Source organism: Ursus americanus, chromosome 12 (genome assembly GCF_024610735.1).
Source record: "Ursus americanus isolate L20-20 chromosome 12, mUrsAme1.1.p, whole genome shotgun sequence".
NCBI classification, from domain to species: Eukaryota; Metazoa; Chordata; class Mammalia; order Carnivora; family Ursidae; genus Ursus; species Ursus americanus.
The window spans coordinates 58612925-58636613 of NC_142138.1; the positions used below are offsets into that span (position 1 = coordinate 58612925).

Below are 23689 nucleotides of genomic sequence, written 5' to 3' on the forward strand. Positions count from 1 at the left end.
TCTTCTCCGCACTCTGAAGTTCCATCTATAGGGGCTGAGCTCCCCCACTTTTTTTTTTTTTTAAGATTTTATTTATTATTTATGTGACAGAGAGACAGCCAGTGAGAGAGGGAACACAGCAGGGGAGTGGGAGAGGAGGAAGCAGGCTCCCAGCGGAGGAGCCCAATGTGGGACTCGATCCCGAAACGCCGGGATCACGCCCTGAGCCAAAGGCAGACGCCCAACGACTGCGCTACCCAGGCGCCCCCTGAGCTCCCCCACCTTTTGTCCTTGCCCTGCCCTCTGGCCCCAGCCATGAAACCTGAGAGCCCCTTTCTTTTCCAGGGCTCTGTTTAGCATCTAGGCCAGAATAACTGTGTCCTTAGAACTTTATTTTGAGAACCTCTGAGAGGGAACAAGGAGCCTCCAGAGAGGCCACTCCGGTGTTGGGGACGGTCCTGGGCAGAGACCAGCCACACCTTCCATACTTTCTGCAGCTTTGAACTGTTGCCTGGGAAGTTCTGTAAGCCAGGCCCTCCTGTGGGAGTGCCGCATCTCAGCCACAGTCCCCGCATCAGCTCCCTGGAGGGCATTTCTCATCCGAGAGCATCTTTCATTAACAGTGAAGTGCCCTGGGACTCCCTGAGTCGCCTTGAGGGCCAGGCTCTCGGCCTCAGCTCCTGAGCAGTGAGGCAGGCGGCCCCGAGCTGAAGCGATGCTGGGCCCAGACCTCCGAAACCTGGGCCCATGGCCCTGCTGGGTTTGGATAATGTGCAGAGTGGAGAATTCCCGGCCACTTTCCTGAGTCTGCACATGCCCAGGGTATGGCCACAGGCCACTCTGGGGAGACATAGGCCAGTCGGGGGGAGCATGAGTTGGAACCCAGGAAACCAGAAATCATTGCCTTTGGCCTAAGAGTCAGTCCGATGCACCGATGGGCAGGCTGGTGCAGGCGCCCTGCGGATGTGCTCATCACTTCGCGGAGGCTGGGCTAGGGGTTTGGACTGGATCCCAAGGACTGATGTAGACCCATGCTGCCCACGGGGGGCTCCCTGGCAAAGGTCACTGGACACTTGGGCCTATGCCTCCCCGACCCCTTGAGCTCTCTGACCGCCTTGTCACCTGGTGTGGTGCCTTAGAACAGATCCCCACCGACTGGGCAGCTTAAACAACAGACATTTGTTTCTCATGGTTCTGGAGCCTGGGAGGCCGAGATCAAGGGGCTGGTGGGGTTGGTTTCCTCCTGAGGCCTCGCTCCTGGTTTCAGAGGGCTGCCTTCTGTGCACCCCACCCCCCCATGCCCCTTGCTCTGCTTGTAAGGACACCAGTCGTATTGGATCAGAACCTCACTTAAACTTTGCTGCCTCTTTAAAGGCCCATCTCCAAATGCAGTCCCACTGGGGCCTGACCTGCAGCATATTGAGTCTGGAGGGACGGTTTGGTCCATTACAGGAGGGTGTCATCCCCTCCGCCACTGTGCCTGTCACCTCCACGCTGCCCTGCTGCTCCTCAGGCCTGCTCCATCCGGCCCCCAAAGCAGCCCCTCCCCCAGGGCTGCAGCTGCCCTGACTGCTCAGAAACCCCCAGCTCGTTCTGGGACTGGCCGGCCCCTGAGGGGTACGGGTTCCTGGTAGGATTCAGCATGTGTCCCCAAGCAAGGGCAGAGGAACCCTGGTGAGTCACTGAAGAACCTTAGCTAGAGGGATGCAACGGGGTGACATGGGGACTCTGGTCTTTCCCCTACAGCTGGGGGGCCAGGCCCGAGGTCTGGGACTGATGCCCTGGGCACGGGCCTGGGCCTTGTCAAAGTGCACTCTTTCTTGCCCATCACAGATTTACTAAATGCCCAGCACCAAGATATTTGCGTCCCAGCAGTGAGTGAGACACGATCTTTGTCCTCAGAGAGTTTTGCAGGGGCGAGAGCTATTGGGAGCTTCATCGTGGTGAGATTTATGGAGAGGGACCATATTTTACATTTTAAATATTTTGTCCTATTGTTCTCTCCATTGATTGCAGTGTCCTAAAAAAGGCTGGTAATTCTGAAATCAGACTCCATCTGCCAGATTGTTTCTTACGCCAATGAGTGTCCCAGTTTCTAGTCTAGAAGGTATGGTTCCCGTTCAGCCTGTGCTTCTGAGCCACTGATGTGGGGCAGGGATCTGAGTGGAGGAAAGGGAGGCAGGCCCGGCACCTGAAACCAACCCCAGTTGGGGGTCCCTAGGCGTGCGCTATGTTGACTCACAGAAGCCTGTCCCTTTCTCAGGTAGCCCTCGGACCCTCACCCTCTGCTCTGCTGTTCCAGACCGGCCACCTGGACTTCCACAGCTTCTGGACAACCTCCAGAGGGCCCCCAGATGAGATGTGACCTTTATAATCCCGACAGGGTTTGTTGGAGGGTCTGAGAGCTGAAGCCAGAGGGCAGCCGAGAGCTGTGACCTACGGGGTACAGCGAGGAAGGGGAGTTGCTGCAGGCTGCCCCAGGACAGAGGCTCAGCCCTGCTCCAAGGCCAAAGCTGGGCCCTGCAGAGCAGAGGGGGGCAGCCTCCCTAGGACTTGCCCTTGAGGCTTTTGGCAACTTTGACTATCTCCTTAGGTCTGTTGGTGGGCAGCCTCCTGTGTGTAGGGCCTGGAGCTGAGGACTCTTGCAGCAGGCTTCGCTACAGGGGATATCAGGGAGGGGGGACCCCAAAAGCTTTCCTTGATGAAATAAGACCTGATCCCCCAGGGTGGGCATTTCCAGAAGCTCTCTCACTGGACAGCAGAGGCTGGACCTCCCAGGCGAGTCACCTCCTCTTCAGGAGGCGGGGAGGGGGGTGTCTCTGGTTATTACCAACGCCATTGCCACCTGACCCCCTGAAGGGGCTGCTCCCTTGAACTCCCTGGCCCCATTGTGGGTGCACGACGGTAGCGCACAGGCTCTGGGTGACTCAGAGGGGAGTAAACCAGAGCAACATGTACCCAGACGGTTGGGTTTCAGAGCGGTGCTGTTGACCCACTCTGTCTCCTGGCCGATTTCTTTATAACGGATTAGCCGTATGAGTTTTCTGTTGCCGTGGCATTGAATTAGCACAAACTCTGTGGCTTGAAACAGCATAAATGTATGATCTCACAGTTCTGGAGGTTGGAAGTCAACGGGCTAAAATTAAGGTGTCAGCAGGACTGCCCTCTTTTGGGGAGTTCTAGGGGGCAATCTGTGTTGTTGCCTTTCCCAGTGACCACAGGCTGGCGGCCTCATCACTCCGACCTCTGCTTCCATTGGCACATCTGACCCTGGCTTCTGCCTCCCTCTTGTAAGGGCCCTTGTCATTATATTGGGCCCATCCACATAATCCAGGATAATCTCACCACCTTGAGATCCTTAACTTAGATCTGCAAAGCCCTTTTTGCCATATTAGAGTAACATATTCAAAGGTATCAGGGATTAGGATGTGGACGTCTTTGGGACCCGTTAATCTGTCTCCCATGACATCCTATTGCCCTCACTCTGAAGTGCATATCAAGTTCCCCTCCTTGAGGTCCGTATCCAAGGGAAGGGGGTTCTGGTAGATGGGGGGGGTCCCCCTCCGCCTGCTCGAGACCGTCCTCCTTGGATAACTGATCAAGAGTCCACTTCCTTCGGGGCGCCTGGGTGGCACAGCGGTTAAGCGTCTGCCTTCGGCTCAGGGCGTGATCCTGGTGTTGTGGGATCGAGCCCCATATCAGGCTCCTCCGCTATGAGCCTGCTTCTTCCTCTCCCACTCCCCCTCCTTGTGTTCCCTCTCTCGCTGGCTGTCTCTATCTCTGTCGAATAAATAAATAAAATCTTAAAAAAAAAAAAAGAGTCCACTTCCTTCAGAGCACACCTTGCCCTTATCCTCTGGGGGTAACTTTTCTCTATGGTTTTTGTAGGATGAGCTCATTAGACTATCATCCAGTACCCCTGACATTGGCACCCCAAACCACAGCAGGATGATTTCCTTACAAGACGCAGAGATCTGAGGACCGAGATGTCACAGCCGGATACTTGTCGGCCCAAATCCCATGCCCAGCCTACCAAGCCTCTCTGTCTTCTTTACTGAGAATTGTTTCTATGAAGGGAGGGAGAATATGTGGCCTGTCAATGCCTAAGTTGGGGAGAAGACACCACTGTGGAGGAAAGGGAGGAAGGAGCCATCTCCAAAACTTGCAACTGCTGATGCCCAGAGGTCCCTCTGAGGTCCCAGGGCTGGTACTTGGGGCCCCTCTGGGAGCTGGACTTGACTTCAAGTGGTCAGGAAGCATGTGGTCACTGAAGCCAAGAGTCTGGGGAAGATGGCACTGCCTTGACACTAAGTTTTGGGGAAATAAATAGAAAGGCCTTGTTCTCACTGTAGGCTAAAATTGTATAGAATTTCTTTCATTTAGAGATGGGACTGTCTTGATATAGAAGCAAGTTTTTAAAAGTTGAGACAAATTGGGGCTGTCAGCCAGGGTTTATGAAGCCAGCCATTCATTAGGCTCTGTGATCTTGACGTTTGTGGGCCTCAGTTTCCTCAGCTGTCAAATGGGAATTTAAGAACTACCCACTGAGGACAGAAATAAGGAAAGCGAGGAAATGAATGTGAAAGTGCTTTGCACAAAGGGGTATGCTACGCGGGGATGTTATGGTTATTAAGGGAATGTGAGCAGGCTGGGAAGCATTCAGTAGTGGGGATGCAGGGACCAGGAGCACAACTGCACCTTGAGACAGCTGTACCTGTGGCAGAAAACAGGGCGGTCACCGTGGTCCAGGAATTGAGCCGTTGTGGAAGACCTTATATTTTCATGTGCTGAAAAGACTCACAGCCCTCCCCCCAGGTGGTCCTCTCATTCTGACCATGCCCTCCTCTGGACCAGCTCCACTTTGGCAAATAATGTCCTACGAAATGCTTTTCCCTGTGTGGTTGACAGCCTCCCCAGATGGCTCCCAGTAGGTCCTGCCTCCACGGATTCATGCGCTTGCGTAAGCCCTCCCCTGGAGTGGGGGCCGGACTCAGTGTTGCAGACAGAATACCCAAAGCGATGGAGTATCCTTTGCAAGGTTGTTTTGCAAAGACAAGCAACCCTCTCACTCGCTCACGCCGAGGAAGCAAGCTGCCCTGTCGTGACCTGCCCTATGAAGAGGTTCAGAGGGCAAAGAACTGAGGGTAGCCTCCAGCCAACAGCCAGAGGTCCATCAGCTCCTGCTGACGGTCACAGGAGGGAGCTGGAAGCAGACCCACCCCCTTTGAGCCTTAAGGTCATGGCAGCCCCAACCGACACCTTGTTCCACTGCACGACAGACCCAGAGCCAGTGGACCCGACCGAGCTGAGCCTGGATTCCTGACCCACAGAAACCGTGAGACAGTAAATGCATGTTTTAAACTGCTCCATTTGGGGGTAATTTGTTACACAGCAATAGATAACTAATGCTGACTGTAAAGTAGCATTCAACGCTGAGGAGTCGCAGTGTCCTTACGCTTTTAATTTAGTGAACACACCCGAACACTTACTCTGGGCCAGGCACGTGGTATCAGGGTTCTGAGGCTCTGGAGAAGAGCTGGACCAGACCCCATGCTCCAGGAGCTCCCTGTGGAGGGGGACAGGTATACATGGGGTAGGCAAGGGGAGATCGGAGCAAACATCATGGAGGAAAGAGTGTTTGGAATGTCTTGAGGGATGAGTAGGATTTCAAAAGGCAGAAATAAGGTAAAGGTGGGGGGGGGCACCTGGGTGGCTCTGTCAATTAAGCATCTGACTCTTGGCTTCTGCTCAGGTCATGATCTCAGGGACGTGAGATCGAGCCCCACGTCAAGTCCAGAGCTGAGCGTGGAGTCTGCTTGGGATTCTCCCTCCCCCACTTCCTCTGCCCCTCCCCCTGCTTACTCTCTCTGTCTCTAAAATAAATGAACGAAATGTTTAAAAAAAAAAAAAAAGAAAGAAGGTAAAGGGCATCTTTCACAGGGGAAGGAACAGAGGTGGTTCGAAGTGTTTTCAAGCATGTGGCACTGAGCTGATCCCAGAGGAGAAAAAGCCGGGCAGATCTGGCTCCTCTTTTCTGGATGGGGTCAGCACTAGGCAAGATTGGAGGCAGGATGCCTCTTCTCACAGCTTCTAGCAATGACAACAGCATGGAATAGCCAGGCTAGCTCGGGACCTGTCGTGTATGGAGGAGGGTGTGGAGGAGGAGGAGGGGACCCGATGGTTCTAGTTGCCTCCTGCGCTCAGTCATCCTGGCTCTCCTGGGACAGCACTGTGTGAGGAGATTTGATTTGGGGGCACAGGAGAAGCATTGATAGTTACTGCCGAGCCCCTGGCTTCCAGTCCTGCTTGGCCACTTGCTAGCTGGAGCGTCTCGGGCAAGTGGTGTGGTTCTCTGTGACGGCACCGCCGCATCTATAAGGTGGGCTCATGACACGTCCTGCCTCATGAGCCTTAATAAGCTGACTCATTTACACAAAGCACCTTGGAAGAGCACCTGGCATGCAGTGAATGTAAGTTACTGTTATGTTTCTAACAGTGAGTACAGGCAGTGAATGTAAGTTACTGTTATGTTTCAAGGGACATGACCTGCCCTTTGCAACATCCCTCTTTCTTTCTCTTATTCTTTTGCTTCTTTTATTGGTGGAACATCTGTTGTGCACCAGACGCCGTGCAGGGATGGTAACATTAAAAGGGCACAGTCCTGGCTCTGGAAGGTTTTGCAACTCACTGGTGAGTTTCATTCCAGATCTTAGCCACTTTCACATGTCAGTTGAGCATGAACCTGTCGCCGTCCACCTGCGCCCTACTTTGCACAGCACCTGCTACTGTGTGCTAAGCAATTTCCTATATTATCTATCGAATTCTTATGATAACTTGGCTCGTGGATGGCGGCCCCGCTGGGCCCACAGCCAGCACAAAGCCTGGGTCTCCCCAGTCTCCGGGGCAAACGGGACACAAGCTAGGCAACGGGGTAAAGTGTGCTCTTGCGGAGTGTGCTTGGGGAGTTTTGTTTCCTGGGCGAGTGGGGCAGACGCAGAGGGCGCGCTTAGCAGCAGGTGGTACGTCATCCTGCTGGAAAACGCCCTTTGGGCTGGGCTGCCTGTTTGGCTTCCCTGCTCTGTCCCGGGGCCCGTCTTACGGACCCCACAGTGCTCTTGTCTCCCTCCTCCCTCCCAGTCCCCAGCCCCAAATGCTCCTCCGTCCTCGGGAAAGGACTTCAGGGAAGTGTGTGCGAGCGAGCCCAGTGGTGTGTGTGCGGAGTTAATTCTTGACTTCGGGGGTCCTTTACTGGGACTGCAAGGCAGGAACCAGGCCATTAGGAAACTCCAAACATGACTCAAGCATCTGAGCAAAACCAACTTCATTTTAAGTCGCAAGTGGGCACTGTTACCAGAACCTGCCCAGGCTCCCCGCTGAGATGGGGGCACACCAACCAGCCTTGGGGAGCCGGGGAAGGAGGCACTCCCCCCTGGCCTGAGGAGGCAGTAGCAGGGAGGGAGGGGACCCCTTCTGCCCTTCCTCTCTCTAATCCTTGACCCAGCCACGAGGGCAACTCTGCAGCACAGTTCCCTTTGTGCCCATGGCAGGCGATGGGCTCCATGGAGGCGTAGCCACTGAGCCAGGGACACAGTGTGGTGGGTGACCACGTAAGTTCTGGCATTAGTGCTCTTTCCCTAGCTGTGTGACTTTGCCTATGTGACTTAACCTCTCTGAACTGGCTTCCTCATTTGCCAAAGGGAGATGATAATTTTTATGGTTTGAATCGTCCCCCCCCCCCACCCCCCAAAAGATATGTTGGGGTCCCAACTCTTCGTATCTCAGAATGTGACCTTATTTGGAGATAGGGTCCTTACACAGGTAATCAAGTTAAAAGGACTTCATTAGGGGGCACCTGGGTGGCTCAGTCGGTTAAGCATCTGCCTTCGGCTCAGGTCATGATCCTGGGACCCTGGGATGGAATGCCCCACATTGGGCTCCTCAGTGGGGAGTCTGCTTCTCCCTCTCCCACTGCTGCTCCCCCTGCTTGTGCTCTGTCTCACACTCTCTGTCTCTCTCAAATAACTATATAAAATCTTTAAAAATAAAAGAAAATGAGGTCATTAGGGTGAGCCTAATCCAATATGACTGGTGTCCTTATAAAAAGGGGGAAATGTGGACACAGAAACAGACATGAAGGGGAGATGATGTGAAGAAAGTAGAGAGAAGAAAAGCATCTGTACACCAAGGAACCAACCTGCTGGCACCGCGACCTTGGACTTCTAACCTCCAGGAATAGGAGAGAATCCATTTCTCTTGTTTGGGCCACACGGCCCGTGGCACTTGGTTATGGTGGCCTAGCATAGTAACGCAATGACACTCACCAGAGACGCAGAGTAAACAGCTGACCCCCCAGGAAAGGCCAATTCCTCTTGGCGTAGAAGGGAAAGGCCCCATTTCCTCTCAGAGCAGATGCTCGGTTACTGGTAAGCTGTGTTGGCCAGACTCGCTCATGGGAGATGGCGGTGGTGTCAGGGAGAGGCCGCAGGCTCGGGGCAGGCTCGGGGCTCTGTTCCACCGATGACTAGATGGTGAGACCCGGGCAAGCCACTGAATTTGTCAGAATTTCTGTTTTATCACCTCCAAAGTGGGACGAATACCAAAACCCTCTTGAATACCTCGCAGGGCTCTTGTGAAGTTCAAATGAGCTAAACACACCCAGAATGATTTCATAAACCCCACGGCATTAATTACTGCTGTCGTTAATCCTGGGATTGGAGGGGATTCTGAGAACACGGAGACGTGTCCAAGGAAGCTTGGAAGGAGACATTCTTACTTTGTGGGAAAATGTGAGACAATCTTAGGGGCCCACAGTGATTCCTGGTACTTACTGTCCCATCCTGAATTCAGGTATGCTGCAACCAAGTGGCAACAAAGAGCCTTGCTTACATTTTGAACAATTTTTGGAGATCCCATATGAGGGGAAACATCTATTTATTTAGTGCCTCTTCTATGAAAGGGAATTTATAGATGATGTCTTATTTGATTCTCTTGGTATCACTAATAGATAAGCACAATGAACCCCAATTTACAGTTGAAAGGATTGGGTCTCAGAGTTTGAGTAAGTTGATCACAGTCACACAGCAAAACTGGGATCTGAAGGGCGTCTGGGTGGCTCAGTCGTTAAGCATCTGCCTTCGGCTCGGGGTGTGATCCTGGCATTCTGGGATCGAGCCCCGCATCAGGCTCCTCCGCTGGGGGCCTGCTTCTTCCTCTCCCACTCCTCCTGCTTGTGTTCCCTCTCTCTCTGGCTGTCTCTCTCTCTGTCAAATGAATAAATAAAATCTCTAAAAAAACAAAAAACCCTGGGATCTGAACCCAGTGCTATAGAACCAGGGCTCCTTCCACATGCTGACTCTCCAGATTCGACACGGTGCTATCTGCTTGTGCTTCCCTAGCCAGTAAAGTGATCCACACTGAATTCCCATTAAGAAAAGCACCCGCCTATTATTAAAACAGTTGAACTTGAGCGTTTCACTTACAGATAATGCTTCAGAGAAAATCCTAGCAAGCCTCAAGACATCTGAACACCTCTTTCCTCTCCAAGCAACTATTTTTAATCTTTCGTCTTTCCCTCTTTTTCCTCCTTTATGAGGCTGCAGCCCATCGCTCTTCCCGCTCACTTTTTAAAAAAGCCGCTTTTGTTTCCAACGTGCCGGACTTCGCCCCCTCCACTCCTTCCCCCTTCCAGCCCCCTAGCTCCTAGGCCCCAAACCTTCTCTTCTGTGCCCCTCCGTTGTCCCAAGGAAGAGACAGAGAGCCACAGGCCCTGCCTCCTTCTCTATCCCTTGCAGTGAGGTCCCCACTGTCTCCAAGATGAGTCAGACGACGCTGTCCTGGGAAATGTGAACCCTGGTTTCCCTTTTCCCACCAAAGGGAAGCATCGTGGTACTTCATTCTTCAGGACCAGAAGGGACCACCTGTCTGTCTCTGAGCTCTTGAGCAACAGCTCCCTCCCGGACCAGAACTTGTGTCCAGCACTGGTAGGACCCGGGCCCCCAGCCCCACCCTGGGCTTCAGATTCTTTCCCAGTTGAATGTGATAACACGCCTCCCAGTGGGACAGGACACGGTGGGGAATCTGAGCTTTAATTACTCCTGAACTTCTGTGGGCTTTGTCCCAGGACCGGCTAGAAGGCAGGCCACACGGGGCCAATTTCCTTCCGGTGTGAGTGAGCCCGGGAGCAGGAGGGGCGGCTTGCTCCCCATTCATAGGGACAGCTCTAATTCACAGAGAGGCCATGTCTGCCCCCCAAAGGCAGACACCCCTCTTGGTCAGTTCTGTAACCCCAGAGCCAGTTTCGGCATCTGGCCCACAGCTGGAACGTGGAGAATGTTTGAAGAAAGAACGAGCACACTGTCTATGCCCCCAAGAAAGTGAATCGGGTACATGGTGACTACTCCTTCCCTTCTGCTGCTTGGGAGCTCAGAAAAAATTGAGCATTCGGGCCTGCATGGAAAATTCTGGGCCAGGGAGTTACTTCAAGCCAAAGTCTCCAGGTAACTGGGTCACAAGTATTACCATGTTGGGGCATGTGGGGGAAGTCGGGGGGCCTCCGACTCGGCCGTCCTGTGGCCTTGCGTTGTTCCCTTGTTTCTCTTCCTCCTTCCCTCCCTTCATTCGTTGAGCACCTATTATGCACCAGACCTTGTGTTGGGCTTATCACGCTAAAAAGGCACGGTTGTGGCCCTTGCAGGGCTTACAAGCTCTGGGGGAGTTTTTAGCCTGGGCTCCATTGACCTCCATCCGACTTTTGACCGTCGGCCTGTTTTGCCTTTGCCAAGATGGATTGAATGTATTATCTTACACGATTCTCACAATAACCTTGGGAGACTGGTATTATTTATTATTTCTGTTATTTTTTTTCTGCTCTATTTAGATTTATTATTTCTGTGAAGGGTAGAACAAGAGGGTGGTGGCGGGAAGGAGGGGGCTCAGCCACGGCCCCTCAGGCTTGGAAGAGCAGGCGATCCCCCCAAATTCCTCACAAGGATCGCTGCCATTCTCTCATCACATCTGACTGGCACCGCAGCCGCGGGAGGAAAATAGCATTCATTATCTGGTGACATTTCGCAGGCAGCTTTTTACCTCCGCTTCCCCTTGAGAGGCAATAACAAAAGTTTGTCTGATCTTCCTTTTACCCATCACCCCAGGTCCCTGCCACCCCCAGTGCCTTTTCATCTGCACGCGTTTGAGGGCAAACGTTCTCCTGTCTCTGGGAGGCGGCTGGGTGGCTGCTGTGGTCTCTGGGGGAGAGCAGTGTGGCTTTATTCCTCTCACTTCAAAGGGCCTTTGGAGCCTCCACTCCACAGGGGAATGCATTTTAGTTTTTAGGAGGCTGGAATCAGCTGTTGAGAGGGGCAAGGGGCATGCTGGGTGTCCCCTTCCCTCCTGTCCTCCCCGCGCCCCCCCCCCCAGGACCTAACAGAAAGGGAGGGGGGAAAGGTGGGCCTTGTCACTGGTGGGCGGGCCACACTGCTTCCTCAGCACCTGCTGTGAGCTGATCTGAGCAGGACTTCCAGGGAGAGGGGCCTGCTAAGGGCCTGGGCAGGGGGAGCGTGGGGAGCAGTTCAAACCACCCCGAGAGTCTGGGCTGCCAGGATGTTTGAGAAAGGTGGCCTTCTGGAGGCTCGGGTGTTGCCCTGGAAAGCTGCAAAGGGGTCTGAGACAGGGCCCTGGGAGCGACCTTCAGAGCCAGGCCTTTAGAGAGAGAGGGGTCCTTGGTCCCCTGGCCTCCTCTAATCTTCCCCACCTGGCAGAGCAGCCCTGGGGGGTGGGGGGGAGGGGGGCAGGGAGCTTTCTCACCACTGTCTGGGAGCCAGGCTTCCCTGTGCCCCTTCCCAGCTGCACCCCAGGCCCTAGAGCCCCCTGCCCTCCCTAATGCTTCAAGGGTCACCCATGGTCACTCCTCTTTAAGGAGTTTGTGACCCCAGCCTGTAGGTCTAAGGTTTGGGAGAGGGTAAGGGTGAAGGAGAACAAAATCTTACCAGGCCTAGAGAGTGGCTTAGTTTGGTCTCTTTAGGGTAATTAGGAGGGAGAGCTTGAAGGGACCACTTATTAATTCAACAAATATTTACTGAACACCTGCTATGCGTTATGATGGGCCCTGGAAATATAGTAGTGGGACCGCTGGACCAAAATCTCTACCTTTCGGATCTGACATTTTTGTGAGAAGTTAGCGATAGTGATTAGATACAAAGGTGATTGTATATATGTATATTTATTTATTTTGGGTTGGATGATGATAAGGCCGTGACCTGGGGGCTGCCCCGCTCCCTGCCCCACAGAGAACGTCCGCCTTGAGAGCCATGTCGGCCATCCAGCAGAGAGAAGGTGAGAAGGGCAATGGACGGAAGGGACTCAGGCTCCGAAGGTGGTGGGGGCTGAGTCCCCAGCCTCAGCTACAATTTGTTCTTGTCCTGAATTTCTCCATCACGGGAGCTGATAACGTTTTCTGTCCTGTTTCAGTTTGAGTTGGGTTTCTGGCACCTGCCATGGAAAGTGGTCTTCCGGAACGCATTTCTGCACCAGCGTGTGTGCCCTAGGGAGTGTGGAGCGGCTGGTGGGGAAGGGACTGCGTCCTGAGCACAGTGAGGGCTGGGCGGGGCCACCAGGGCTGAGAGAGCGGGCAGGGGGAGCCCCGTGGGTGAGCAGCGTCTGGGGTGGCCGCCGCTCTGGGCCACACTGCACCGGCAGGTTCATGCCCGGGAGGTTGTCCCGGGGGTCCTGCCGAGCCTTGCTTCGTGGAGAGTGGCTGAGCTCCTCTGAGCGGCCTCTGCATGGGTGGCGTGGATGGCGCGGGGCCAGTGCAGCGAGGGGTAGCTCCAGCCTCAGCCTCTGTGATGTCCCAGAGCCGCAGGGAATGCTGCCGACCCAGAGTTACCACCTCTGGTTTGCATGGGGGTGAAGTGAGTTGAGGGTGCCCGATGGAGGAGGTGGGTCTTTGGTCAAGAAGGTGAGGGATGGGACAACTAGAGTACCATCTACGTCTGATCCCCCTGTTTTGGGCTCCCTGTATTTGGGATACCTAGCATGACACCCCCACGGTCCACCAAAGGGAAAGGCTACTTAACTTGCTGGAGCTTTAGTCTTCCTCTCTGTAAAATGAAAGGACACGTACTCATAGGGGCTGCTTCAGATGAAACGACACGTGTGCCAAGCAGCCTGAATGGGTAGTTGGTTATTGAACACGATCTTATCTGGTTCGAACCCCTTTTCGTTTCCCGCATGAGTTAGTTCTGTTTTTATACTGTCTTTGAAATCCGTGGCCTTCTGCTTAGGCTCACGATCCGATGCGGATGGCCAAGGTGTTCTGTCCTTCTTCGGGCAGGGCTAATTGGTCCAAAATGACAGCTTTTTTTTTTTTTTTTAAAGATTTTATTTATTTATTTGACAGAGAGAGAGACAGCCAGTGAGAGAGGGAACACAAGCAGGGGGAGTGGGAGAGGAAGAAGCAGGCTCCCAGCAGAGGAGCCTGATGTGGGGCTCGATCCCAGAACACCGGGATCACACCCTGAGCCGAAGGCAGACGGTTAACGACCGCGCCACCCAGGCGCCCCCAAAATGACAGTATTTATTTTTTATTTTTATTTATTTATTTATTTATTTATTTATTTATTTATTTATTTATTTTAAAGATTTTATTTATTTATTTGACAGAGATAGAGACAGCCAGTGAGAGAGGGAACACAAGCAGGGGGAGTGGGAGAGGAAGAAGCAGGCTCCTAGCGGAGGAGCCTGATGTGGGGCTCGATCCCATAACGCCGGGATCATGCCCTGAGCCGAAGGCAGACGCTCAACCGCTGTGCCACCCAGGCGCCCCATAATGACAGTTTTTAAAGAGCAATCGTTCCTTTCACTTATGTGGTGCTTTCCAGCCATAATCCCCTGTCGTCACACCCCATCCCTGATCCCTCCCCACAGCCTGGGGAGGTGGGTGCCATTCTGCCCCTTTTTCAGATTTGGAAGTAAACTGAAAGAGGGTGAGTATGCATATCACAGGCAGAGCAGCAGGGAGTCACAGGGGCCCTCCATAACTGAGGGCAGGTCCTGAGCAGCCACTTTGGCAGCTGGCGGAGGTCCTGAGGCATCCAGTTGGCCAGGTTGGGCGAGAGAGAGGGCGGTGGGAGGACTCAGGGCCTGCTCTCTGCAGTCAGGTGAGGAGAATATTTTTTTACCTCCATCTTCCACATAAGGAAAGTTTTTTGGTTTTTTTTTTTTGTTTTGTTTTTTTTTGAATCTCCATCTTCCACATAAGGAAACTGAAGACCATTGAGGCCCCGTGACTTACCATTCGTACAAATTCAGCCAGGTCCTTTGATTCCAAGTCTAGAGAGCTTTGCACTCAAAACACTGAAGTTTGTGAGAGCCTTTCTGGTTTATGAAGCACTTTTAAAGGAGAACGAATGGGTGCAACAATGAATCCTGGCTTGCATGGCTCTTTGCAAAGACAGGGGCATGACGTGGAAAAGATAACGCAAGATTTGGAAGCCTGCCACCTCCTGTAGCCCCTCTGAAGGTGTTTTTGCTGTTGCTCTTACATTTTTGCATATTTTTGCTGTGAATGTTAAAAGGGACCTTTCCGTACTTCCTATGTCTTTACTCAGCGGCTCTGAGAAGTCTGCCCCACGGTCAGAGCTCAGTAAATAGGAACTCCCTGAAGGAAGCCTCAGGCCTTGCTCTGCTCCCCCTAAAGGCAAGGCTGTCTGGGTCTGGCTGCTGACAAGTCCTTCCCTCCTTGACGGTAGTGAGAGCACCTTTCACGCTCGAGTCCTTGGGCAGTGCTGTCCCGTCTGCCCTGACTCTCTTCTTTCCCTTTGTCAGTGAGTCACCTCGGGTGCTCCTCTCTAGACAGCAGACCTCATTGCAAGCAGGAGGATGGGCGGATGGATGGTGAGAGGGCCCCATAGCCTGTCTCCCTGGGTGGCTTGGGAAGAAATAGATAACTCAGTGCTGGGGACTCAGCATTGGGGACTATGACACCAGCCCCGTTGGCAGCAGTGGCATGGCGAGTGGAGGGTTTGCTCTGCAGCCCTACCTCCTGGCAGCCCAGCCTAGAGGTCTGGATCTGCCTCCTGGGAGTCAGAAGCTTATGGGCAGGCCTCCCAACCCTCTATGGGTAACTGCATTGGCTAAAGAAACACAGTGGCTCCCTTCTGCCCTGCTAGTCTACACCCTTTCTGGCAGGACCCTGGGAAGAGAAAGGCTGGGGCTGCAGGCTCTGGGACTCTGTCTTGGCCTCTGGGGGCACTGGCCCAACCTGCCCTGGGGTCTTTCCATCCCACCCTGTTTGCAGCATGCGAAGGTGTGAGGCCAGCACGTGGCTCTGAATATAGTCAGAGAGGAAAGAAAGCAGGGCCTCAGGAGAACCAGCCTCCCTGCTCCCAGGAATGTGCCAAGACTATCTGTGTGACCACAGCCCCAGGATCCCTGCTCAGGAGGAAGCTGTTCTGGTTAGCAGGCAGCATGGTGGGATACAATTTGGCATCAAAGAGACCTAGATTTAAATCCCTCTCTACTGCTTCCAGGCTGTGTGCCCATGAACCTCTCTGAACTGGTCTCCCCGTGAGATGAAATGGGGGGGAAAATGTTTACCCCAGGTGGCTGATGTGAAGGGCAAATGGTCTCACCCATCTGTGGGGAGAGGGTTTGGTGTGAAGAATTATGATCATGTGCCTTCCAGAAGGCAGAATGTGGGCATGCGGACTCTTGTTAAAACCACCCCAAGGATGCCTGGGATATTGGAGAAAGAATTTTTGCAAGGACTCAGTGCCTATGAGAATTTGCATCACCCCAAATCAAAGTGTCATCACCTTTCTGGCACCTAAGCTTGTGTGATCCTGTAAAATGATGTCACACCAGCCAGTGGGAGCACTCTGCTCACCAGGCCACCATCCTGGAACTGGAACCCAGCGTAGGGCTTCAGCGTGATTCCACATGTGTGAAGCTAGGAGTGCCTCGGGACATCTGGTCGACCGCACATGCTTGGGCGTGAGGGATAGGTAGGGAATTGGAAAGTGGCCCGAAGGAGAGCCATTAGAAAGGAACTTGTGAGGAAGGCACTCCAAAGCCTAGAACCCTGAGGCTCAGGCCTGGAATAGGAGTCCTGCTTGCCCAGGTCTTAGGACGGTGATGTCTTACGTAAAGCCGAGGCTCTCTGTGACTCGGGGCTAAGTGAGAGCTTGAGGCTAAAGCCTAAGAATGAGATTGGGGTTTTAGAGCAGGAAGGGGCCTTAAAGATGACCAAGTCCAGCTTCTTAGGGCATGAACTCAGGACAACAAGAAGGAAGAGCAGCCGCTCTCTCTCACACCAGTCCTTTGTCAGGCTGTCATGGAATGGAAGCCGTGTGGTGGGATCTGTGGCCGCAGCTCTGAGTCTTGCAGGCTTGTGTGGAGCTGGGTGTGTTCCGGGATTGTGTGCTGTGGATTGTGTGGTTTGGGGCTGTGTGAAGTGGAGCTGGGCAGTGACCTGAGGCCCCGAGGCCCAGAGTTCCGATGCTGACTCGCCTTTGAGGTATGGCCAGACTTGGGTACTGGGCCTGAGGAAAGCGCGGGGCTCCTTCCTTGAGGGGATGAATGGGGGTGGGGGGTGGGGGCACAGAGTAAAAACTTCCTTCTCTGCCTTTTGGGGAATTCCAACTCCACTCCCTCATCCTGGGAGTGGAGTGGGCTGAGAAGGATCCACTCCCAAGAGGGCAGTTCCTCAGATGAGCCTGCAACCACCACCCTCCTTGGGTGGGCCTGGAATCTGGGCACATGCCATAGGGCCCTGCTGCTCCCCGCCAGCCTGCCCCTACAGGCTACAAGTCAATTCCTCATGACTCGGTGGGACCTGAACCCCGAGGAGGGTGGACAGGTCTGTGTTCTCGGGGCAGTGCTCTGAGGCCCTGGTGCACACACTTCCCACACTCAGGATTGCCAGCCTGTGTGTAAACTCACGGGGATGGGCCAGGCGGAAACACCTGGTAGCGTTTCTGCTTGCCCACCGCCCAAGGAAGGGACAGAGGAGCAAGGGGCCAGGCAGGCTCCGAATTCCCAGGATGCATGGAGATACTGGAGTCCCCAGGAAAGACTGTTCCTGCCCAGAGGTTTGCTGCCTGGCTCCTCTGGAAGACAGAGCCCTCACATCCCTCACATCCCTCAAAGCACCACAAGCAGAAAGAGCACTAGACTAGTAGGTACGTGTGGGTTCCAGCATCGATGGTGTCACCATTTCTGGGTAAGTCGCTGTCCTTGGGTTTGTGCACCTACAACGTGAGAATAAGAACCAAATCTGTTCTACTGGTTATTTTGAGACGCAGTGAGATGCTGTTGGTGAAAGTGCTTTGGAAAATTTATGCAACGTGACACAAGTGTAAGATATTATTATTAAACAACCCGGAGCTCTTACTCATTGCTCACAGCATTCCCCGGCCTTTTAATATGCCTCCTCTTGGGAAGACCAAAGCCAGTGCTGCTTCATCTTTAATGTGGAAATGAATCCCTTGGGATCTTGTTAAAATGAGAATTCGGATTCAGTAGGTCTGTGGTGGGCTCGGAGTCTGCACTTCCTTGCTCCCAGGTGATGTCAATACTGTTGATCTTGGGGATCACAGGCGAGTGGCAAGGACCAGAAGTACCCCTCACGGGAAAGGGGAATGAAATCTTCCAATCGTTGGTTGAGAGAAAACAGCTTAGAAAATGCAGCAGAAGTCTGGGTTTATTCAAACAGCTTGCAGTCCAAGATGGCCTGCTATTCACAAAGGATAAACTCCTGTCTTTGGAAAAACAGACAGCAAGAGGCAGGGAGGGGAGGGGGAGAGAAAAGCTGTAGGCGTGGGGACAGAGAGAGAGAGAGAGAAGGGAAGAGACAGAGAGACACACAGAGAAAAACAGAGAAAGACAAAGAGACACAGACAGGGAGACTCAGGGAGCCAGTGAGCCTTGGACAGGTCACTTCTTGGACCTCTCTGTGGAGCAGGCACCGTTGGTCTTACTAAGAGAGTCTGTGCTGCCCATTCTTGAGCCCACACTGTTGAGGATTTTGTCAATTTCACCTGGGATGTTTTGCTTCTCCTCATTCTCAGTCTCCCGATGATAGAAGTAGTTGAAGTTGGAGACGATGACAGGCACAGGGAGGGCAATGGTGAGGACCCCCGCGATGGCGCACAGAGTGCCCACGATCTTCCCCCCGGGGGTGGTTGGGCACATGTCACCATAGCCCACCGTTGTCATGGTGACTACTGCCCACCAGAAGCCATCAGGAATGCTAGAGAAATGGGACTCTGGCTCATCCGCCTCGGCGAAGTAGACGGCACTAGAGAAGAGGATGACCCCGATGAAGAGGAAGAAGATAAGCAGCCCCAGCTCCCGCATGGAAGCCTTCAGCGTCTGGCCCAGGATCTGCAGCCCCTTGGAGTGCCGGGAGAGCTTGAAGATGCGGAAGACCCGCACCAGCCGGATGACCCTCAGGATGGCCAGGGACATGTTCTGCTGGGTGCTGGGCTCTGTCTCCTGGACCAGCTCCGTGATGAGGGTTGCGAAGTAGGGGATGACGGAGATGATGTCGATGATGTTCATGACGTTCCTGAAGAAGTCGGTCCTGCTGGGGCAGACCACGAACCGGAGCACCAGCTCGAAGGTGAACCACACCATGCAGGTGGATTCCACCATGAAGAGCGGGTCAGTGAACATGGTGTGGGAGAGGGCCGTCTTGCTTGTGTTGAGGCTGGGGTCTCTCACTACCTTCAGCTCCCTCTCCTCCCGGAACTCCGGTAGTGTTTCCAGGCAGAAGGTGGTGATGGAGATGACCACAACCAGCACAGAGACCGTGGCCACGCCCCGGGCAGCGCTGGAGCTCTCAGGGTACTCGAAGAGGAGCCAGAACTGCCGGTGGAAGTCATTGGTGGGGAGCAGGGTTTCAGGGTCTTTGATGAAGCCTTCATCCTCCTGGAACTGGTCCATGGCCTCGCTACCCAGTTCATAGAAGGAGATTTCATCAGCAAAGACGTCGATGGGCACGTTGGCAGGGCGCCGGATTTTCCCACCAGATTGGTAATAATACAGGATTCCATCAAAACTGGGCCGGTTCCTGTCAAAGAAATACTCATTTCTCATGGAGTCGAAGAACTGCACCCTTTTCTCCCGGTCTCCCAGGAGGGTCTCGGGGAACTGATTGAGGGTTCTGAGCTGGGTCTCAAACCTCAGCCCGGCAATGTTGATGATCACCCGCTGGTTTCCTTCATTCAAGACCACTGGCTCAGGCCCGGGGGAATCCACGTAGTCTCCTGGAAGCTTGGAGAAGGCCGTCTCATGGGTGGTGCTGTCACCGATGACGACCCTCCAGTTGGAGAAGGGGCTGCTCCCCGGCCGGCCTTTTGGGCTGCTTGGGTCAAAGTCTGCAGCATAGCCTGGCTCTTCCTGGATTTCATCTGAGTTATCGAAATTGACCAGCGCAACCTCCATTTCTTTCCAGCCACACACATCCATCCTAGGGGAGTCAGGAAAGCAGCATGAAGACCCTCAGTCTCCCCGACCTGCCGCGAGCTGTGGAGACGACATGCGGGAGCAGGGATCAGCTGCAGTGGGCTCTGGACCATTGAGGTAAGGTATACCCGTGGATTAAAAAGTGACTTACCTTTAGTTTGGGAAGGAACCTCGTGGCTGCTTGGGCTTCTTCCCTTGAAAGCCACCTGCACCCCCTGAACGAGCATACATTAATTACTAGAGCAGATTGCAAAGAAGGAGCCTGGCTGAGCGATCATGTCTTCCTCCAGCAAAATAGGGTCTCCGTACACAACGGCAGGCGGAGCCCGTAGTGAAAGAGGAAGTTTAACGTTTCTTAATGACAAAGCAGGTAATTTTGTATGTGGCTGAAGTCCTCCCAATCTCCCTATACTTTTCCATGCCCCCTTACCCAGCTTTTTTCTCTCAGGCTGCAGACACTTCCCATTACCTCCGCCAGCCCTCTTGGGCAAGTGGTGGGGCCGGGTGGATGCAAGAACCCAGCTGATTCTGTTGGGAGGGAGAACAGAAGGACGGAGGCGGGTGGCCAACGGTCAGACCCTCAGGGGCAGTGCACGTGAGCCGTCTGGGCCTGAGCCCTCCTTTGGGAGTAACTCCCAGGGCCTTTTGGAGGTGACATTAAATGAGATAGCATATGTAAAATGCTATATCTGGTGGAAAGATCATTAAATCATAGCTATTGTTTTGTTTTGTTTTGTTTTTTTTAAAAAAGATTTTATTTATTTATTTGACAGAGATAGAGACAGCCAGCGAGAGAGGGAACACAAGCAGGGGGAGTGGGAGAGGAAGAAGCAGGCTCATAGCAGAGGAGCCTGATGCGGGGCTCGATCCCATAACGCCAGGATCACGCCCTGAGCCGAAGGCAGACGCTTAACCGCTGTGCCACCCAGGTGCCCCTAAATCATAGCTATTGTTTTTGCCAAATTCTTCACATAGTAGGGACTTTAGAAGCCAACAGCATTTTTTTTGGTATGTCTTAAGATGTTTATGGGGAGTGATTTCATTTTTATTTAATTTTACATTTTTAAAGAAGATTTATTTATTTATTTGAGAGGCAGAGAGAGAGAGAGAGAGGTGGGGGAGTGGCAGAGGGAGAGGGAGAAGCAGAGCATGGAGCCTAATGTGGGGCTCGATCCCATGAGCCTGAGATCATAACCTGAGCCGAAATCAAGAGTCAGACCCTTAACCGACTGAGCCACCCAGGTGCCCCAAGAATGATTTCACTTTTAAAAATCATTTTGGGGGCGCCTGGGTGGCTCAGCCGTTAAGCATCTGCCTTCGGCTCAAGTCATGATCCCAGGATCCTGGGATCGAGCCCCACATAGGGCAACCTGCTTGGCAGGAAGCCTGCTTCTCCCTCTCCCACTCCCCTTGCTTGTGTTCCCTCTCTCACTGTCTCTCTCTGTCAAATAAATAAATAAATAAAATCTTTAAAAATAAATAAATAAAAATCATTTTGGGCAGGTAGGAAGTAGGTAAGTGTGTGTGAATTGGGGGCGGGATTAAGGAGCGAACACCCAGTGGGCTTGGATATCCACAAACACAGACTGATTACTTCCTCAGGGCCACTCAAGGTTCAGTTTCAACCAAAGAACACTGAGGCCAGGAAGGCTGGGGGTGCGGGTGGGAGATGGGTGAAATCTGGTGGTCATGACCTTGGAGTTTCATATACAAGGATACCTTGCCGTGTACAGTGTCGTAGTCTTTTCAAAGCGATTCCACATTTGCATGTCTCACTGAATGACAATAATCGTGTGAGGTTGGAAAATGTTATTTCCGTTTTACAGATGGGAAAACCAAGTCATGGGACCAAGTGGCCTTCCCAAGACCACACTAGTGGTACAGAGGTCTGAGCTGAGCCTGCTTCCTGTTCCAGGGCCTTTCCTGCTAGATTGTGAGACCCCTAAATGGAAGCTGAGGCCTTGTGGGGGGCTGTGGGCCAGGGTCATGGAAATAGGGGTGCTCGGAGCCCCGTCAGTCCCACGTGCTTTCTCCTCAGTTCAGGGGTGGAGTTCAGGTCTGGGTGGTCGGGCCTGGTTGAGCCCCTGCCCTACCTCTTAGGAGTGTGTGGCCTTTGCAAGCCACCTAGTTTCACTAAGCTGCCGCTTCCTTGGCTGTGGAGCTGGGGAGGATGTGCCCCCCACTGAGCATGTCAGATGCTGGCCCTCAGTGACAGGTGCTGACACCTGGTGAGCAGTAGGGGGGTTGAAGGTAGGATGGACCAGTGGTTCGGAACTCTGAGACGGGAACCAGTCGATGTGAGCTGGAGTCCTGGCTCTGCACACGATAAGCCCTGGAGAAATGTTAGTTCTTCCTTCACAGTGACCCCCCTGATGAATTAGGGGGCTTGGCCTGGGCCACGTGGCTCCCACGTAGATGTGGGGCCTGGACTCCAGCTCTGTACCCATCTTGTGACATCAGAGCTGTATTTTTCCCTTTGGGTCCTGGTCCTGAGGGTGCTCCTGCTTATTCCCTTCTTGGTGTGAATTCCATCCCACTTTCTCCAGCCTGAGAGGAAGGGGTGCCATCCAGGGCCCTTGGGGCAAGGGTTTGGGAACCACTTCTGAAGGACTGGAGTGGGCCCTTATTAGGAGCCTTCTTTGGAGGCCAGAGGCAGAAGGCATGTGGGGACTAGGGAGAGCTTCCTTGGCCAAAGACCTAACTTCCTCTCCTGGAAGCCAGGCCATTTCCCTTCTCCCTCCTCCTGATCTCCTCTTTGTAGCGTCCATCCCCAGCTCACAGTGGCAGACAGGAGGGTGGCTGGAGGGTCAGGTGGTGTGGGAAGCGGTGGGACAATGTCAAGTTCGCACATGTATTCTATAGTCTATAGAAGCATGCTCCATGGGTCCCATTTAAATGTTGATAATTATAGGCATAGGGAAAAGAGGACTGGTCTTGGGAACAAGAGTCCTGGCTTGAAGCTCTGCCCCAACGCTTAGGAGTTGTTTGTTTTTGAGCAAATCACTGGATTTTTATGAGCCTCAGTGTTCTGACCTATAAAATGGGAGAAATAAGGATAATTGCCACCTCAAAGATTATACTGAGTAAATAACATAATAACAGTGAGAGCACTTTGTAAATTGTAAATTACCACAAAAATGTAAGTGATTACCCTCCCTGCTTCCCCCTCCCCTCCGCTCTGCACAGAAGCACAATGTAACGTACTTGTGGGCACAAAGTAGCCTCCTACTTCCCCAGGAGGAATTCTCAGGTCACTGTCCTGATCAGGTCTTGCCTCTACATCTTTGTCTCTGTTTTGCACCTGCCTGGTACACTCCACCCCTTCTCCGTCTATCCTACTTCTCCCTGCTCGTCTGGGGACTGCTGAGGTCCCGCCCTGTCCGAGGAGCCCGCTTTGGCCAGTCCAGCTTGGAGAGCCCTCCCCCTCCCCGAGCTCCTGGCCTCCCTGCTTGGACCACTCACATTTGCACTCGGTTTGGAATGCCACCTTCCACAGGGTCAGCCTTAGCTCGTAAGCCATCTCGTAAGCTTTCACAGGACAGGATAGTATCTTACAGCTTTCCCTTTCGCGTTAGAGGGTCCTGGAGGACAGAACTCACCTCTGATGATCTCTGCCTGCATCGCCCCCCTGTCCAGCTCAAAGTGGCAGATAGGAGGACGGTTAATGAGCGTCAGGGTGGTGTAGGAGGTGGCGGGGCAGTACCAAGTTCAAACAGCATGTTCTATGATGTACAGTGAATATTTGTTAAGCAGGTGAATGAATGAATGAATGAATGAATGAATGAATGAATGAATGAATGAACGAACGAACGACTGAATGAAGTGCAATCTCATGAGGGTAGGGACTTTGTGCCCCATTATGATTCTAACGCCTAGCTCCAGGGCTTAGCCCACCCAAGCGCGCAGTTACTCTCTAGTGAATGAATGAGTGAGCGATGAGTGATGAGTGAACGAAGTGTTGCAGACAGCATGTTAGGCTCAGAGCCAGGACACCTGCAGTGCTTCCGCTGCTCTGTGATTGCTGACGACTTGCGTCTCCTCATCAAGGCTCCATTTTTTCCATCAGTAATAGGAAAATATGCTGAGTCAAAGAAGCCCGATAAAAAGGGGTCCATATAGAATAATTCCATTTATACAAAATTCTAGAAACTGCTAACGAACCTAGAGTGTCAGAAAGCAGACCCGCGTTCCCACGTTGCCTGGGGCTGGGGGCGGGAGAGAAGAGGAGGGATGGCTAAGGGACCGAGAA

At 53.1% G+C, this 23689-nt stretch overlaps 1 protein-coding gene across 1 annotated transcript; it reads right to left on the reverse strand.

The window, feature by feature from the left end:
* Nucleotides 1–17907: 17907 nt before the first annotated feature.
* Nucleotides 17908–19443, reverse strand: KCNA10 (potassium voltage-gated channel subfamily A member 10). Its single transcript, XM_045801346.1, has one exon. It carries the CDS (start codon nucleotides 19441–19443, stop codon nucleotides 17908–17910), a length of 1536 nt encoding a protein of 511 aa, XP_045657302.1.
* Between the last annotated feature and the right edge of the window lie 4246 nt (nucleotides 19444–23689).